The 18,052-nt window shown below is 38.0% G+C and overlaps 1 protein-coding gene across 1 annotated transcript; it reads right to left on the reverse strand.

Moving 5' to 3' along the window:
• Positions 1 to 3,015: 3,015 nt before the first annotated feature.
• On the reverse strand, positions 3,016 to 16,079 carry LOC146157501 (uncharacterized). The gene is made up of 3 exons (XM_083388230.1): positions 15,981 to 16,079; positions 6,067 to 6,255; positions 3,016 to 3,159 (listed from the first exon to the last, which is right to left on the reverse strand). Exons 1-3 carry the CDS (start codon positions 16,077 to 16,079, stop codon positions 3,016 to 3,018), a joined length of 432 nt encoding a protein of 143 aa, XP_083244356.1.
• Positions 16,080 to 18,052: the final 1,973 nt, after the last annotated feature.

The following is an 18,052-nucleotide window of genomic DNA, read 5'->3' on the forward strand; positions in this document are numbered from 1 at the left end:
TGCACGTACACCTCTCGCTGTTTACCACTCTTTTCTGTCCTGCTCTATTTAGCGCGAAATAAAGCAGTGACGTCATAAGGACAATTGAATTCGGGGGGGCAGTACTTTTACGGATTTGCTCCTGTAGGGTGCGGCCAGGGGCGGATCTAGCATTTTTTATTGGGTGGGGGAGGAATAAAAATTAACGACATCCTAATTGTTGCTTTAAATCAAGGGTTCTTAAACTGGGGTCCATGGACCCCTTGTGGGTACGTGAACTAGTTGTATTGGGTCCACTAAGGCCTAATTTAAATATTGGTGTATATTTGAAAAGTAATCATTCTTTTTTTGAAAAGATTTTAGTTAAAATTAAAACGTTTTTGCACTGAATGCATATAACAAAAGCCCCTACTTTAAATAGATCGATCGTTTACCACAATCTTGAGGGAAATGTGAGCTCGCACTTCAAATATATAAATATACTGTAAAACCACTTAAAGTGTAATAACGTTACGAAGTAAACATAAAGAAAATTATATTTTGTCAAAAGATTTGTTTTACGTTATGTCAAAGATTTAAATCTTATTGTTGTTCTGTATATGGGTATTTACGACACTACAGACATTATTTACAAACCTTACTGTTAAAGCAGATTGCTTTGGCAATACCACGCGCCAAGCTAACTCACCACATATAAATAATTGTTTTGAAAAGTTAAAGTTAACCGACCGACACCATAAACAAGGAAACAAAACAATCCCCTCACAACGCTAAAAGCTTGTTTTGTAAACAAAACTGACCACACATCACAATGCTGTCTGCACGGAAGAGATACCGACATTGTTTTGTAGGACATAAAACTAGCAAAACATGCATCATATCAATACAAAAGCTGTATAGCAAAATGCCTTGTTGTTACAACCTGTGACCTGTGTGACTCATCTAAGCTGCAACGTCATACGTCACGTATTACACCCACCAAAGCACTACATGTGCCCGAGCCAAGCAAACAGGGGCTCGTCATGGCGCTCATGTATTTTTCAGACACGGTTAGTTGCCCATGAATGAATGGGGCAGCCCAGACCACTGAAATGAATGCTGCCTATACAGTTGAATGGTTTATTGTTGTACCTAGGGTCGTATTGAAGCTTGGTCTGTGCAAAAAAAGGTGTGCTAACAAAGACGCTAAATTTTACAAATAACCACCTGTCGCGACATTCAATAGAATATTGGTAATTGATGTGGATTAGGTTTTAGAACCTAAAATCGAAAAATGTCCCAAAGAATTCGTAATGTTAGGAAGGACACGCCGCTAAACCATACTTACAAAATATTTATAAAACCAAATTACATAAAATAAATGCAAAATATATTTCAATGGAATTGTTTTATGTTCTGTCTTGAAAGGGCAGTCGTTAGCCAAGCTTTGCAAATATAACTTTACAACTTAAAAAATGTGTCCTGTGCTCTCTGAGTCACGTCTTTTCAAAAAAAAAAAAAAATGGTTGCCAACATAAACAATAACACATTTATCTATCGATGTCCGATAATATCGGTTCTGACCGATATTCAAAGTGATTGTATCGGTTCTGGTCCGATAATTGGGTTGTATCGATGGCAAATTAATATATGTTCTGCATCCATGTTTTGCTGACCAACGTAGAGCTTATACTACTTAGAGATGTAAATTTCTACATATATTATATTAATATTTGAAATAAAAGCTTTCCCAACCCTAGGGCAAATTGTAGCCTACTACCCTAATAATCATCAGCATTGCACTTATCGATTTGCTCTATTTAAATTATTTCATAGTGACGACGTAATTTGCTATCGGGTCAGATCCCGTTTTTTGCCCAAAATTTCTGGCACCGGTAGCGGAATAAAATGTCGAGTACCTTGTATCCCTAATGTTTTGCGCAAAATCCTTCTGTGCCCTAGTCGCATTTAATCTGCATACGTTAAGCAAAAGAAGATCTATAATGTAGCGAAACTTTGTTTATTGTTAGTGTTAATCCTTGACTGTTTCACTCTTACGTTTGAACTGATTCGGATTTTTAAAGCCCAGTGCTGCAATTTGTGCCATATTCGTTTCTTCATCATAAAGCAAAAGTTCTTACTTTTAATTAAGATATCTCGCAACTGGCTTTGTACTTATCCTTTGCTCTTATTGTCTTAAAATCTAATTTCCTTTAACAAAGAAACTCCATGCCTTTAGTTGCAAACAGTATAAACATGTTTGTCATACAGCCTATAGAAAATGCAATCAAATAAACTTTAGACTAGCGTGCACAATATAATTTGAACATCGCCAGCATATACCTGAAACATGTTTATAGACGTCAAAAAGAATCAAATTACAGTTTCATCGCCCTAACAAAGAGTTTGGATTACCACCTGCTTAAAAACTGTAGCCAAACCCTGCAGTGCCCAAATTTAGGACAGCATGGCTAATAATTATAATAGGTATTATAACACCTAGGTGTTTACAGTTTGCTTGTCCAATAAATTTACATCTAATAATTTGTGCCTAAAATATAATAAAACAACAAAAAATGAATTGTGTGTAAAGCAAACTTAGCGTCGCTAAACTGTCAACTTACCGCTATATGTGCAACCAGAATCGTTTGTTTTTGCACTATTAGGATTCAGGCAGATTATTTTATAAGAGCGAGAATCCTGAATTAACACCTATAGTAATAATTTGTTTTACTTTTTTAGTAAGTGTTCAATTATATGAAGTATCAAATAATCTTATAATCTCTTGATCTTAATAATCTTAGCTTCAGAAGGGCTAGATTTCAGTTGTAAACACACATATGTGTGTTCAGGTTTCATTGGATCAAATAATCTTTGTTTAAAACCTAAACAAAAACCGGAAATAACTATTCATCAACACAGAATATTGTAATGTCTTATTTGTATTAGCAAATCAATTCAACACTGGTCAAAATCGTGTAATAACGCACAATAGCATTCGGGGATTGAGATCTTCAGGCCGAAGTGGAAAAGACTCCCTGGCCCGAGTGAATGACGTCATACGCTGCTGTGCATGTTGACGGGGTAGGGATGACGTATCTTCCGGCAGTATTCTAGTCGGCAGAAGCAGAGAACCGAAACGACCATGACGAGAATGAAGCAAGCGATGCAAGCCGACACGATTATCACCGGGATCGGCATCTGTAGAAAAGAAACCAATTTTTTAGTTAAGGCCAGCGGTTCTCAACCATTGGGCCATAGCTCACCGGTGGGCCATGAGAACTTTTTGAGTGGGCCTAAAAAAGCTAGATTTACTAAAGAATTTAGTTTCATTTATGTCACTATACTTAATTTTACCGGAATAATGGCTTGGAGAGGAATTGAGAAGGAATGTAAATTGATTGTTTAGCAGCTAGTATCTCACTAATGCACGGTTGAATAAATAATCTGTTTTGAAACATGGTCTGCTGTATTTTCTTCTAAACCTAGTTTATAGTTGTTGTTTTTTCATAAACAATTATGGGCCAACGAATTTGGGCCACGGAAGAAAAAAGTTGAGAACCACTGGTTTATGCAGAAACAAAGTTGTCAGGCCCATGGTTGTAAACAAGTCATTACAATACAGGTTGGACCTAACAGTCCAAGTAATTTTATAACTTGACTCCAGAGCTGGGGTGCCGTTTGGGAAAAATCGCTTTACGTGGTGTGCTGGGGCATGGGTAAATTCTAGTGATGTGTGAAGGTATAAGACATATATTAAAAAGAAAACATGACCTGCCAAGCCAACCAAAAACGACGAAAGGTGGTTATAGCAGCCGCGGTCCGCTCAGGGGTGGCAGACTGATGCAACCGAGGCGAAGTCAATTTTGAATGAAAACAACAAATGTCCGCGTTCTCGAATGCGATGCGAGCACTGTCGCCATTGGACAACAGAAACGACAATACTGACGTCACAAACGGATCGATGCTGGAGGAAATCATCTTTTTTTTTATGAGTTTTTTTCATTTTTATGACAGGTTTTAGCGGCCGGCGGCGGCGGACAAACTTTGTCATGTATTAAAAGATTACAGCATAGACGCCCACTCTATTTTTACCTTTTTAAGAGATAACGCAAAACCCACAATTCAAATACGCCCCGTTGTAAATGGGTCACGACAAAAGGCATTCTCTAGTACTGCCGCCCGATTGTCGTAAAAAACAAGTATGCCTTTCGTAAAATTGTGATGTGGTAACTAATAGAACTGGACTCCAGATAGCTGGGAAGTTCGCTGTTTTTTACTAGGCTTCATATAATAGCCATTTTAAGAACAAAATTGCCAGCACAATCATTATATTAGGGTGCGCAAATCGCAACTTTTGGTTTATTCTTTCATGGGAATGTACAGCTATTCGAAGGTTAACTTATTGCAACGGTGTGGAAACGTATTTGGCGTAGTAAAATATGTAATAAAGCTGTTTCTAAGTATTCCTCCTTTCACCAAATATATCCACTTTTTTACACAAACTGTTCATCGCTTGAGAATGCAAAGGCGTATTACTAAGAAATTGAAATCACATGTAGCTGTTTGTGTTGTGCATGCTTTACGACGAGATATTGATCGCTTAGCCTTGTTTTGGCAACTGGCGATTAGCACGTCCAATGTTTACAGGCGTTTCGCGTCATTACTGGCCAACCCCTTAGCGATAAAATTCCAATCAGGATCAATTATGACGCGATGCTATATCGGTATAAAAATTTCTGTCATGACGTCATCCACGTTACGTCATAGCGGAATGTATGAAACAAGTTATCTTAGGGATCTTGATGTTATCGTTCGATGTAATGCACGAACACGAATATGCAAATGAAATTTTCTGTTACATTTAAGTAGATGGCGGAATGGCCTGATAAAAAAAATAAGCAATGGAAAAATGGATAAAAAATTTTTTTTGTTACTAGTACGGCGTACAAACATTATTTTACCATGACGCCTTCCTGGCAGCAATGATTTTACCGTAAGGCTGTTTCAGACCACTCTGGCTTTCTTTCACCACTGCTTGGAGCATAAGGATAAAAAGTTGAAATTCCTACTATAAGTTTATTTTTTGGAATCCATCCAGTGTTATACTGAGTGTAAGTTTTTCCCGTCATAGCTTCATGTTTTGTTATTACGCGCGCATAATGGCGCGACGCATCGCATAAGCACAATCATTTAATTAGGCGCGGTAGTGCGTGCCTTCCACGTGAAGAATGCAATTAGTTTCTAGCATTTGGGCCCATTTAGTTGCTGTATAAACTCTTGTTTTTCGGTGCATGGTGCAGTCGGCACCAGCATCCGCATGAAGACACTATATACGCCAGACACCAAACTTTGGTATGTTCTATTTATTTATTTAATTATTTTTTTTGAGTAAGGAAAATAACTTTGGTATGTTCTATTTTTCGCAACCTTTTTTTTTTGTATATAAAGTATTGTGCGCTAAACATTACATTTTTCGTCTTACAGAAAACCTGCACCGTTTCTATACTGACTTTCCTTTCTACTGTGCAAAAACTGTACGTTCGCTTTTTAAGCAATTGATAGAAAGAAGTGCCGAGTATTGCAAAGCTTGATTTCTACACTGAGTTTGGCAAACCGATTAAAAAATGTAAACCAATAAGATTTGACAACATGACATAAAGCAAACCTTGAGGTGTAAAAATTCCCCGAAGTGAAGAAGCGAAAAACAGCGCTTCAAATGTTTTGATTACAGGAGGACCAGTTTTGACGTAAAATCAATCCGAGTTGAGAGTCTTCTTCGCTCTTTAGGTCTTTGAATATTTTAAAGATAAAGCCAAAACGAGGATAGGCTATCAGGGATGATAACATACTTTAGGAGAACATTTATCACACCAAGGTTTTTTTATTAAAAGTTAGCAGTTTAAGATACGCTTTTGATGGTAAAAAGTGGAATATATAAAATTAAGGTAAAAAGTGGTATAGCGAAAACAAAACTGTAAAAAAGCGCAAGCAACAACACGATAAGAAAACAATTAGCGCTAACGTATAGCCTCTATATTTAATATAAAAATTAGTCGTCTAACTTATACCATTTTTCCGATAATAAATCACCTGTTATAGGCCTACCTTTCCGGTGTTGAAAAAATCCTCCTTAATTCCCCAGTTAGTGAATTTCGCGACAATTTCTTGCTGCGATCTACCATAGCTACCTGCTGCATCAAAGAGCCCGAACGGACGCTCCTGCCTTTTTCCGTCAGCCCAAAAAATTGATTTCGTTAAATTGGACTTGCCCGTGCCGCTTAGCACGCGATGTATCTTTAATTTAAGTTTGATCGCGTTCGGTTCAATCGATTGCTGGCCGCTTGTGAGTCGCAGCCGCGAATGCCAATGCTGACGTAAGTCCTTTGGTGAAATCGATTTTCGATCCGGCGTCTCATGAAAACCGCATCAGACCGCGAATTGAAACTCATCCGACACTTTTGACACATTATATCGATATCTGATGTCTTTTAAACAGTGGTCGGCAAACTGTGGGTCGCGGCCAAATGTGGACCGAAGATCAATTTTCGGTGGGCCGTGAGCCATTTTTTAATAGTTTAGTTTGATCATGTAGTTGTTGTCCACGTGACTTATAACCGTAAATTTATTGCACTATTTTTTTTATAATTAGTGTTATTTAACTTTGTGAAGTCATTTTAAAAATTTTGCATGCCCCAGGCCTAACAAAATCCGGGATTCTTAGTGGTTTTACGTAGTGGGCCTTTAATAGCTCTGCAGGAGTGGTTTAGGCGACGGAAAAAAGGTTGCCGACCACTGCTTTAAAACAAGGTACAGACACTTAGTCCAATACTAAACACTATCAATATACAGTGCAAACGGTCGATTTTAAATTAATTACTGCGTTGTATCGCAAACCATAGATAAAATACTTTAATAAATTTGGAATAGGATCGGTGGCAATACCGTAGTATCGGACTATTACCGATATAAACACATCAGGTATCGTATCTTTATCGTTTTTTCGATGCTAAAATGATATTGAATCCGAACTAATACCAACTGTCATTTTTGTTTTATAGCCACATTTTCGTACATATGAACTCAATTATTTTAGCCTGTTCATTTACTCAGCTTACTGTTGTTAAAGTGTTCATTTACTCAGCTTACCATTGTTAAAGTGGGTTAGGTTTATTGGCATTTAGGAATATAACACTGCTCTATGCCATGAAATGATATTACCTCGAAATCGCGTTCGCGCGAAAGTATATCGGCACAATAGGATTAGCGCTCAAGGTGGCCTTCGCGAGAACGGCTTTCCTCCTTTTGGAGAAATAATTTTACCGCGAAATGATGTTTTTCGCTTGGAAGACATGAGCTTAGCAGCAGAAAAAAACAAGCTAGAAAGTAAAGATTTTTACGTGGAAATAAGGTCAGTGTGTATGTCGATTCGTGCATAAACCTACTTTGTGTTGTTTACTTCGTATTTGAAAGCGCGTTATATACGGTTGACTATTTTTCTTGGAAGCCTGGAATTTCGAAACCACAAAAACGTTTAAGCAAGTTGGCATAGGCGTTCTGTGACTAACAACAATATGTTGTGAACGTGGCGCAACTGTGGTGATAAACATCAAAACTTGTACATTTGATGTAAAAAATGCTAAACTTAACGAAATTTGAACAAAAATATATTAAATTTGGAGAATACTGGTTGCAGGTTGTAGTAATACGTAATAAGAATATCAAAGCCCTTAGAAAAGTAGATCTCACTCATATATATACACTTATAATCAGTGCCTTATCACTATATTGAAAATGAATAACAAGTTGTTTGAAACTTTTAAAATGATACCTACTTTTGTATGGGCTTGATAGTTTTATTAAATATATTGATAGTATGCCGTAAACCGCTCGTTTGTGATCTGTTTTAGACCAGTTTCTTTATAACAATAAACCTCTATAAAGCCAAGTTTGACAACAAACATATTTTGTGAAGAAAGCCTTTACTTTCTTGTAAGTGTTTTTGCACCTTAATGGAGTTGCTTAAATTAGGAACCTTTACAGCATCCCCCTGTATTTAGGTCACCGAAAGCGTCGACTGGCCCAACCCATCGAAAATGATTCATTCGGCAGAGCTCATCTATTTATTTTGTATACCGAACAGCAAACCCGGCAGCGGCAGTTGTCTTATACAATGTAAGCGTTAGCTTTCGGTGCTGTCTTCGCACAGACGAATAATTTGTTGCAACGGTATAACCTGTTTTATAGATTTTACGCAACAAGGAAAAACTTTTTTATGACCCCTCACTGTCGACCTAAACGTTAAAGTTAGATGCGTATTGTTCCAGTGTTGTTTTGAAACTACTTAAGTCTCAGGCTGTAAAATAAACTTCAGTCCTAGTCAAGTGTTTTTCAAAAACAACAAGTCAAGTCCCAATCCAAGTTACCAGTTGCTCGAATCAAGTCCCGGGCAAGTTATTATTGAAGCAAACTTCGAATATAGACCCCTCAGTGGAGCTGGTTAAATAATTAACAACCAAAAAATACTATTGAGCGGGGCCGTCACCACCGTTTTGTACGGAATAGGTCAGAGGTCAGCGAACATGGTGATGAAGAAAGATATTTTGAAAATAACGCCTTTTAATAGTCAGTACCTAAAAATTAACCTCGTCTACAGCTGTGCGATGTTTTACTTAATGTGCATTGAGCAGTTTTGATCGACAAAGAAGTCGTGTTAAATTTCCCTTCTTCGGTTCACAAGCCAAGTAGTAGATACAGATGCTGTTCTGCTCACCTTCTCCCATTATGGTTACTCGACACAAATTTGACAACTAGATAATTCTAGTTTTCTAATTTAATGAATTCAAGCAAAACGCGGCTAATTCTAATTCTGATCTATAACGTGTGATTTGCTTATGTGCTCTTATTCTAGTTTCAATCTAATTCAGATTTTACAAAAAATGCTACTTTGTCCAACGGTATTTTTAGTCTCTCAGTCGAAACAAAGAATTAATAAATTGATACACTTTGGTTGGAACGACTGGTAGGTGATTTTTACAACCTGGAAAGCGTAGGCCATGCTAAAACATATAAAAATTAGCACACAAAATATCATCATGCAAATTCTTTTAAGAATAAATTGCGTATAAATTAAATTTATTGTACATATATTTAAAATTGTAACTCTAGTTTACATTTTGGTTTTGAAGAATTTCATAATTCTAATTCTAATCTAATTTTAAAAAACAAAATTATCCAATTCTAATTCTAATCTAAGTTTAAAAAGGTTAAATAAATCTAGCTGTCCAAATCTGCTTGCCACACTTATACACGGAGCATCAATCTTAAATAAAATGGTTATATGTGGTAATTATATTTAATAATACTAAAACTGACACTATACCTGAAATCTAAACGATAACACTAATCAAAAAAATTATGATGTGTAAAATTACGCTGGGCGAGAAATCTATTCATGGCCAATGAAAGAATACCCATTTATTAGGTTTTACAGAGGGGCGTCCCATGTGTTATGTGTAAAATAAACCATCGTATGCGTTACTTGCTTAAAGTTAGTTTGTCTGGTTACCTTAAACTTTTTCTGAGCAACTTACATTTTTGATGTAATTGTGTGTGGCCTTTGCAGTTACGATATAACGGCAAAAAACGATTTGTTGGGTTGACGTTTACTGATACTTTTATACAACATTCGAGCAATGATTTAAGAACAAACTTTACTCGAAGTATTTTGTTCAGTCTGAGGTCCGGCTAAAATTTCCTTTGTGCTTGGGGCAGCATTGTTTCTAAAACAAACTATGCCAGAAAAACGTCAATGCAGCATTTTAAAGGAACTAATACGTCAGCAAGTATAAAAACAGCGAAATTCTATGGTTTCCTGCCAAATGCCAAGTTTACCCGCTTCGCTTTGATTCCTGGAAATGCAGAGAAAATTTCGGACAATACCAGGAAACGACGACGGTTCCTCTGTGATGGTTTTGTTTCTTTAGCCTATACTCTTGACAATTCGCCGAATCTTTTGCGGCGCCAAACTATTCAGCGGCGCACAACATTTTGCCGACAAAGTTTGGGTCATACTTCCCCAACAAAAACTGCCAGCTGTCTGACTAATCATTATTCTTGACTATTCTGGTGGTTAGCTGTCAAATTACCGCCGCGCTGCAAATCTGTATAATTGCCGCAGGTGTGCTGCAATTAAAAATATTGCAAGATTGCAACGTACAGCTGTTGCTGATGTATTTTCGGTCATAGTCAAGTACCCATCCATAGTTTAGATCAGGGTGTCCAACATGCGGCCCGCCTGATGTTTACGTACGGCCCACCACTTATTCTCACTTTCAGTAGCCTTTATTAAAAACAATTGTTTATACTATCATCAAAACGTATAGAACGCGTAGTATTTGATACAGGCCCAATCTTGTATTTTTTCTGAGACTATAATCGAGTCTCATGTTGCATTTCAACATCCATCGAACACTTTGTACACCCATCATTGCTAAGCAAGATGGGTGTTTTTCTAAATGTGTGTTTTTGCGGACCGTTTCAAGGAAATATATCAGCCCAAACATGTAAACTCAATTTTTCGCGCTTCGCCAAAATAAAAATAAAATAAGATCAAGATTACTTTCATATTTGCGCACGAGTTCACTCTAGAGGAGCGGGTGTTTATTATTGATTCGCCTACCTGATTGCCGGAAACGTGTTTTCCTACCGTGTGGATATCTCGTTCCGCATTGTGGTTTAAGTTACTCTCAAGCGAAGCGAGCGCGATTTTATTTTGGTTTTTCATTAGCCTACTTTTAAAGTTTTTCATTTAAGTTTTCATTAGCCTACATTGCCGACAATAAAAAATGCTAAAAAACATATGTCCAATATTTGTGAATACGTTTTCCGTTTGTCCGCGACGCACTTGGCAGCCTTCCACGGCACAACAGTAAAGAAGCGCTGATCTATATTTCAAAAGACAGCGTCAAAACGTAAACAAACCGAATGGAGAAGGATCATTCGCGCGAAGCGCGAACATTTTTCGCACTTACGGAGTTGAAAAAGTTAAAAAGTATTTGAAATGGAATCGTGCCTACAGTTTGTCAAACAGGCGGCGGGCCGGATGAATTTCATCGGGCCGTAGGTTGCCGACCCCCGGTGTAGACTTTACGCATCTTATTATAACAACCGCAACGACTGTTAATCAGGGATATAACTAGGGTATTTTGTAATTAAAATGGGGCCTATACTACATGTAACACTCGTTGGAACAACAAGATTTGAACAAAGCGTAAAAAATGCTTTCACTTAGTTGAAATAGTCAAAAAATATGAGAAATGGCCTACTGCCAAGTTTAAAAATAGCTCGAGGGCCGCATATTTTGCGTCGGCGGGTCGGAACTGGCCCGCGGACCGTAGGCTGCCCACTCCTGCTCTTGTCTCAATTTTGATAGCATTAACAAATTTAAGCTGTTTTCAGATACAGCCTATATTGCTGTAAAACTAATTTTTTTTTGTTGCGTCGTAAATATGTGCTTATTTAACGAATAATCAAATGGCAAAGTCGAATATGTCAAAAACTTGGCATCCTGTGCATGGGATGGATACAGAGGGAAACGAGGCAATTCCTCCCAAACAACTATACTTATGGCCTATTTTATCTACATAAATGTAAATAATTTGACGCTTCGGGCGAATGTTATTTGAATTCACGTATGATTTATTTCGTTTTGGGGAAGTCTTCTCAGGATTACTGCATTTAAGTGCTTCATACGAATATTTACTGTATTTTTTTAGCTATAAGCAAAACATCAACACCCATTTAAATATGGCAAGAATATCAAAGCCCGTACAAAAGCAGATAGTCTTACTTCATATGAATTACTACAACCTCCAACCCTTATCTCAAAACATTCAATATGTATTTCGCCAACCGATAGATAAACAATAAAATTTGACGCATTTATTCAGTAATTTTGTCACACACTTTTGGCTGGCGCCATGTGAACTCAGTCTCTATCAAAAGCAATATTTTGCCATTTTGATCTAGTAATGTACGAATAATAAGGACCGTATGCACAAGGTGATGGGCCTTTTTTCAAATTAAATATTTTCGGCGTAATTAGCAACCGGTGATAATTTTGTAGTGCTAATTAAGCACGTAACAGTCAAGTAAACGTCACGAAATGCAAATATTTTCGCGCATGACGCATATTCGCAGTAATGCCTTTTCATTAAGTAGGACCAAAATCCAGTGGCACATGTGCGCACGAGTTTGTCCGAAAACAGGAAGATTAACGAGGTTTTCATGACGTCATTGTGACGCAACTTTATGATTTCATCTTTGAAAGTTTGCAAAACAACGCCATCCATCCTCCCCTAATTCCCGATTGCATTCCAGATTTGTTGGCGCCCAAGATTCACGGCAATTTTTTTTCTGGCTGTAATCCTACTATGCCAAAACAGGACGATATATAAACCAAAAACAACCATTGTTTTGGAAAAATTCACCAGGCCGGCCATATTCCACGCCAAATAACGTCACTGGCGTGATTTTTGGCAAGCACTCCAGTCATTTCTGACGGTAAGGAAGGCACTAGAATGCAATCGGGCTCCAACCGCGTCAATAACAAGTTTCCACGAATAGGAGTTTTATTTTTTTTAGTGTGTTGGTGTTGTGTGCCTGACTCCTCCGTCCATAATGTATTATTCGTGGAATTCCTGACCTGGTTTCTAGACAATAAACACTTACTAAGCATGTGTTTCATGGGAATATTTAAAACCTATATAAATAACGCGCGACTTAACAACAGTGGACGAGCTTTGTACTGCGATTAACTGTTTTCGAGGCTGCTGTCATAAACTGTGAAGCTCTCAACCAAAAAGCGTTTCTTGAACATGATTAATAAACGATTTGGTAGTTTACTTGTCAGTCAGGACTAGGGATGTCCGATAATATCGGATCAGGCCCGATACCCGATACCAAGTGGTAGTTTCGGTACTGGCTGATACTAGGGTGGTATCGGCGCCGATTGACTGGGACTGGGACTTAAATCATTTCAAAACAACACTATTTTGTAGCATGGTAGGAGTCATATGTGCTTTTTTTGTCTTTAAAGTGTGCTGAAGCGGCGTGGATTTATTAAACCTTAGTGAAATGCCTTTTGTTTATACTTATTACCTTCACGAGTTTACGTTACGTATTCCTAATATAGTATATATTCATATTTTGGTCCAGGAGGCTCGTGGATTAAAGAAGGCGCAATAAATATTTGCGTCGTAAGTTTTTACGCATCCAGCATAATTTTTTTGACTCGATTAAGCGCAAGAAAGGTGTGTGATTTCGCACATGTGGGACTATACATTTCCGAGTATAAAAACACTCTTAATGTTGATTACTGCTGTTTCCCGCATTAGAATTCCTCCACGGAACATTTGTGCAGACATGGTTTATTTATCCTATGGAATTTTGTTGTACAATTGGTGTTTTGCATCATTAAATCGCCAGGTCAAACGATATTAAAAGGATATGCTCACGTTTGCATATATTTCAGGCATCTTGCCGTTTAATAGGTCAGGTAATTTACTTTGAAGTGACATGCTTCTGAAATCCGATTAAACGCAAGGTTTGCATCTAATTTTAGGTGTACAGGTTGCAGTGTTGTAATATTTTAAGTCAATGACTTGATCTAAGTGCACTTAAGTTACTGTTTTCAAATGACTTAACTTGACTTAACTCTTTTTGGTAAAATGACTTAACTTGACTTAAGTATTTTTGGTAAAATGACTTAACTTGACTTAAGTCTTTGGTCAAATGACGTGGAAAAAAATGTTTCCATTAAGCAATTATTTATAGCGTTGGGTTATTTATCTTAATTTTTGCATATTGAACAATTTTGCTTGCTATATCTTGCGCCTATGTTATTTTTTAGATGAGTTATTGCTCATAATCGAACAAGTTTTCCAGTTTTATATAGTTTTGTTTTTATGACAAAGAATTGACTTGAAGTTGACTTGCTCTAATTATGACTTGCCTGGGACTTGACTTGAGCAACCGATGACTTGGACTGGGACTTTTTATTTATTCAAATAGACCTGACTCGGGCGTGAGTTTTTTTACGAATGACTTGGCTGCAAATTAATTTTATTTACAACACTGACAGGTTGTGTGTTGAATCTCCTCGCCTTCTTATTTTAGTGGCAAATCGTGCAAGTTTAACTGATTTTTCTAGAAGGTGTAATCTGTAGCAACACGACCGAGGCTGGGAAAACTTCGTGCCCCAAGGCCTACGTCTGCTTCTTCTAAATTGAGTTGATTTTCGTCTGGCGTTCAGTCGCAAACGAGGTTTGATTGGAAAGCAGCAGACGCTTCATACCACAAGCGGTGTAGAGTCAAAATGACGTTGGTACGAAAAAGATAAAAAAAAAAAGATAAAAAAGTAAGATAGCTGATGATCAAAATGCATATGTTAAGAGAAATTGAGCAGTGCAAAACAGTAGTTTAGATTGGCTAATTTATCTCAAGTAAAATAATGCAGCGATGAGGCTTTGACGAGCGTTGCAAAAACAGCGGTTTGCAGTAAGAGTATAGATGTAATTCGTAATTCTGTATGATATTGTAAAGGTCGACCACCAACTAGGGTTCGTGCTTTTTTTGAATTGTGTCGCAGCAGAAAAACAGGTTACACCGCAGCTATTAAAAACCGCAAATATGTGTGCTTAACAAGTGTTTCTTAACCAAAGGGCCGTTGACATTTTACACAAATCCGCAAGCACATCAACGTTGCAATTGGTGTTCAATTACCATCTGTTTGTACAAGACTGTACAAGTAGCCTACACGGCACCCACGTTCTTACTGTCCGACTCATCTATTAACTTTAAGAGACGAGTTTTACCGCCTTTTAAAAGTTCCCGAGTTTGCAATCTTGCTTTTTATGATGCTATATAAGTATAATGACTTGACTTAGGTCGCTGTTGAACGAACACTTAAGTCGCTGTTGAATCTTTTAGACAAATGGCTTGACTTGAACTTGAATAAATGTGTCAAATGACTTCGGTTGAAATCAAGTGTTTTCATAAACATTTTATAATAAAATTCAGCTATTTATTTCAATTTTTGCACGTAAAACCAGTAGATTGTTACATGTTGTTTTTTGTTATTTTGTGATGAAATAATATTGATCATAATTGGACGAGTTCACCATTTTTAATTGTCTATCGATTCAATATTATATTGGTATTTTTGGGAGATAACTTGCTCCAAATCAGACTTGAATTGAGAAATTGATCACTTGGACTGGGACTTGAAATGAATGACTCGACTGGGAGTTACGTAATCCCAAACTGACTTGTTTACACAACACCGCTTTTTCGAGAACTGTTTAGCATTGCTACACGGTCCCACATGAACGAAAGAAGCTCCCGTAGACCGCCTTTCGTGACCGAAATTGCAGCTGCGTGCAATAATGCGAAAAGTCGACATAATTCGAAAGTCAACGGTTCCGTGCGATGGCCGTAGAAATTTCGGGCGATCGTCACCGGGTAGTGACGTCATCAAGCTTGGGTGTTGACAGACGAACTTCCTTCCGTGTGTGATGGTTCGTCCGGCCTTTTCCGCGATTCGTCATATCTCTGAGCGCGAAAACGGGCGAGCGGTGTAGGTCTGGGAAACCTGAACTTCAGAATTTGACGGCTGACATCTCGGCAATTTTTATTATGAAAGGAAGTAGAGCAAGGAAACGGTACAAGATTTCGCCGAAAGCCCGACCATATCTCTTGCGGGGTCTTGAGTACGCATATGCTGTAAAACGAAACGTATGGTACATGTTCCTTCGTGTTAACAACAGCTTATATACACAGCGTAATGTGTTTAATCCCATGAGCACGTTAAACTACATTTGCGCGGTTAAATTTGAAGAACTGTTTTTCATGTGTTTTTTGCAAGTTTGATTTACTTGCGGAGAGTTTGCTGACTTGACAGGCTGTAGGGAGATGTGGCTTCAAGCATTCGATTATCGCGCATATCTAGCTTATTTTTTTACCTTTTTCTCATGTCGCCTAGTGCTGACCTCAAAGTACACGTAAGCCCAGTCCTTGGCTAAAGTCCTTTCTTCCACAGTAACTTTTAACCTGTGCGACATTACTAAGAGCTGGAATATGTTAACTTATTGGCGTCACTTAAATTAAACGGATAAGGAAAGAAAAGGGCGATAAACGTGATAACGATTTTACAAAACGATAAATGCACGAAACACAAAACTGAACAGCACCACATATGCAAATAAGCAGTCGAGCGCGATTTAATATGCAAATGAGTATCATGTTACGGCCTCCTGGACGTTGAACATGTATCTATTATCGGGGTTTCACATATTGGACCAGCCTTGTCCTTTTTAGTAGCTATACTGTTGTGTCTAGCTATACTGTTGTGTCACGGTGTAGCTGTGTTGTGTCACTTACACCTTGTCATTCTGAAAACAGCGCTACAGAGGCGCTTAACTTAAAGAGCTGTACGGCCTGGAGTGCAACTTCAAAAGCCGAGTCGCAGCCCTCGCAAAAACGGTAGAGTCTGGCACATTTCTTGCATGACGAACTGAAGGCAGCAAAATATACCTTTGCCAAAATAAACGAAACGAGTGCGCTGAAATCGCAGGCGCATGCATGTGAACCGACGAGGCCGTTCACCTTTCACACGGCCTGCGAAATTGCTGTTGCGTGAACGACTGCACGTAGCACTGCATCCTGATTAGGCAGGGTGAATGTGATTTCAAGGAACCTACAGCTCCACCCGCGCGTTAGAACAACGAAAGGTCGCCGAGCGAAAAAAGGTCGTTCTCCTTAGCGATAACCAAGTTCAGAGAAACTGCTGCGAAAGTCGAATATAAAGCCAGCCACGTTTGGCAACCCTTGAGTGCTTGATTATTTACATTGCGCACACGCCTTGATTAAAAGAGCAGCGGCAGCGAGTTAACCTTTAAGGCGTATTATAGCCGCCATCGCCTGAACGCAATTTCCATTAGTGTTTTGCGTTGTGTTTTCGTACAGGTATTTGTCAAAATACTGTTGCTAGAGGAGAAGTTGAATGTATTTCCGAATTTTGATTTTTTTAAGGCAAAGATTCATTTTTGCCACCACTTGCAGGTCCGTTTGCATTGGTCGAAGGCCTATTTTCTAATTTAGCTTTGTAACGAATGCGGATTAAATAACGAATGCGGGTTAAATAGGAGTTTAAAGCTTGTTACGCTGTCGTAAAGAAACGAGGAATGCTATATTTTCTCCAGAGAGCCGCGATTTACATCTTGTGAGAAATTCATTGGAATATAATGTACCTTTTAAACCCTTATGCTCTGAGAACCTGACATGATATCACTGAGATTTCCAGGGCTGTTCATCATTTCAACGCACGACGTATCTTGACGGCATGACTCACGTTGCTACACTGTCAATATATTTACAAACGCCAAGTCTAGGACTAACGTCTAGCCAGTGTTTATGAAAAACAAGTCGTCACGAAGTTGATTCTGAGTAGTAAAAAAACAACACTATTTACGTAAACCTGACGCAAATCCTGAATTGAAAAGTTGTGATTCGCCATGGAGCATAATGGTTGGAGGTTGTAGTAAGACGTATAGTAGTAATAATATCAAATTCTGTAAAGAAGTTGGTATCATTTTGAACGTTTCGAGTAAACTCTATAAAGAAAGACGTAATAAGAATATCGAAGCCCATACAGAAGTAGGTATCATTTTAAACGTTTCGAATATCTCTGCATTCATTTTCAACATCAACGTTCAAAATGATACCTACTTCTGTATGGGCTTTGATATTCTTATTACGTCTGACTACAACCTCCAACCATTATAAAGAAAGAGTTATTCAAAACATTTAAATGACTTTTGTATGGGCTTTGATATTCGCACTGTGATTCGCTAGTTTTCAAAAAGCTTACCTACAGAGAGTCCTTTTAGATAAAAAAATGTGTTTATACCGCATTGAAACCAAAATGATTGATCCTGCTGTCTAGTCCGGTTCTTCTTATGCCCCGGTGTTTCTTGGCTGTTTAACATCTATTTTTTGGCAAAATGTAAGAAGCCCAGAGCGTGGTACTTTTTTA

Source organism: Ascidiella aspersa, chromosome 4 (assembly GCF_963924565.1).
Source record: "Ascidiella aspersa chromosome 4, kaAscAspe10.2, whole genome shotgun sequence".
In the NCBI taxonomy this organism is placed as follows: Eukaryota; Metazoa; Chordata; class Ascidiacea; order Phlebobranchia; family Ascidiidae; genus Ascidiella; species Ascidiella aspersa.

Excerpts from the sequence above, each read along its gene's own strand:
- LOC146157501 (XM_083388230.1), bottom strand. The coding sequence starts at position 16,079 with ATGTCGCACAGGTTAAAAGTTACTGTGGAAGAAAGGACTTTAGCCAAG. Across the intron at positions 6,256-15,980 it reads CTAGGCGACATGAGAAAAAG|ATACATCGCGTGCTAAGCGG; the intron begins GTAAAAAAATAA and ends CTTAAATTAAAG. Across the intron at positions 3,160-6,066 it reads ATTTTTTCAACACCGGAAAG|ATGCCGATCCCGGTGATAAT; the intron begins GTAGGCCTATAA and ends TCTTTTCTACAG.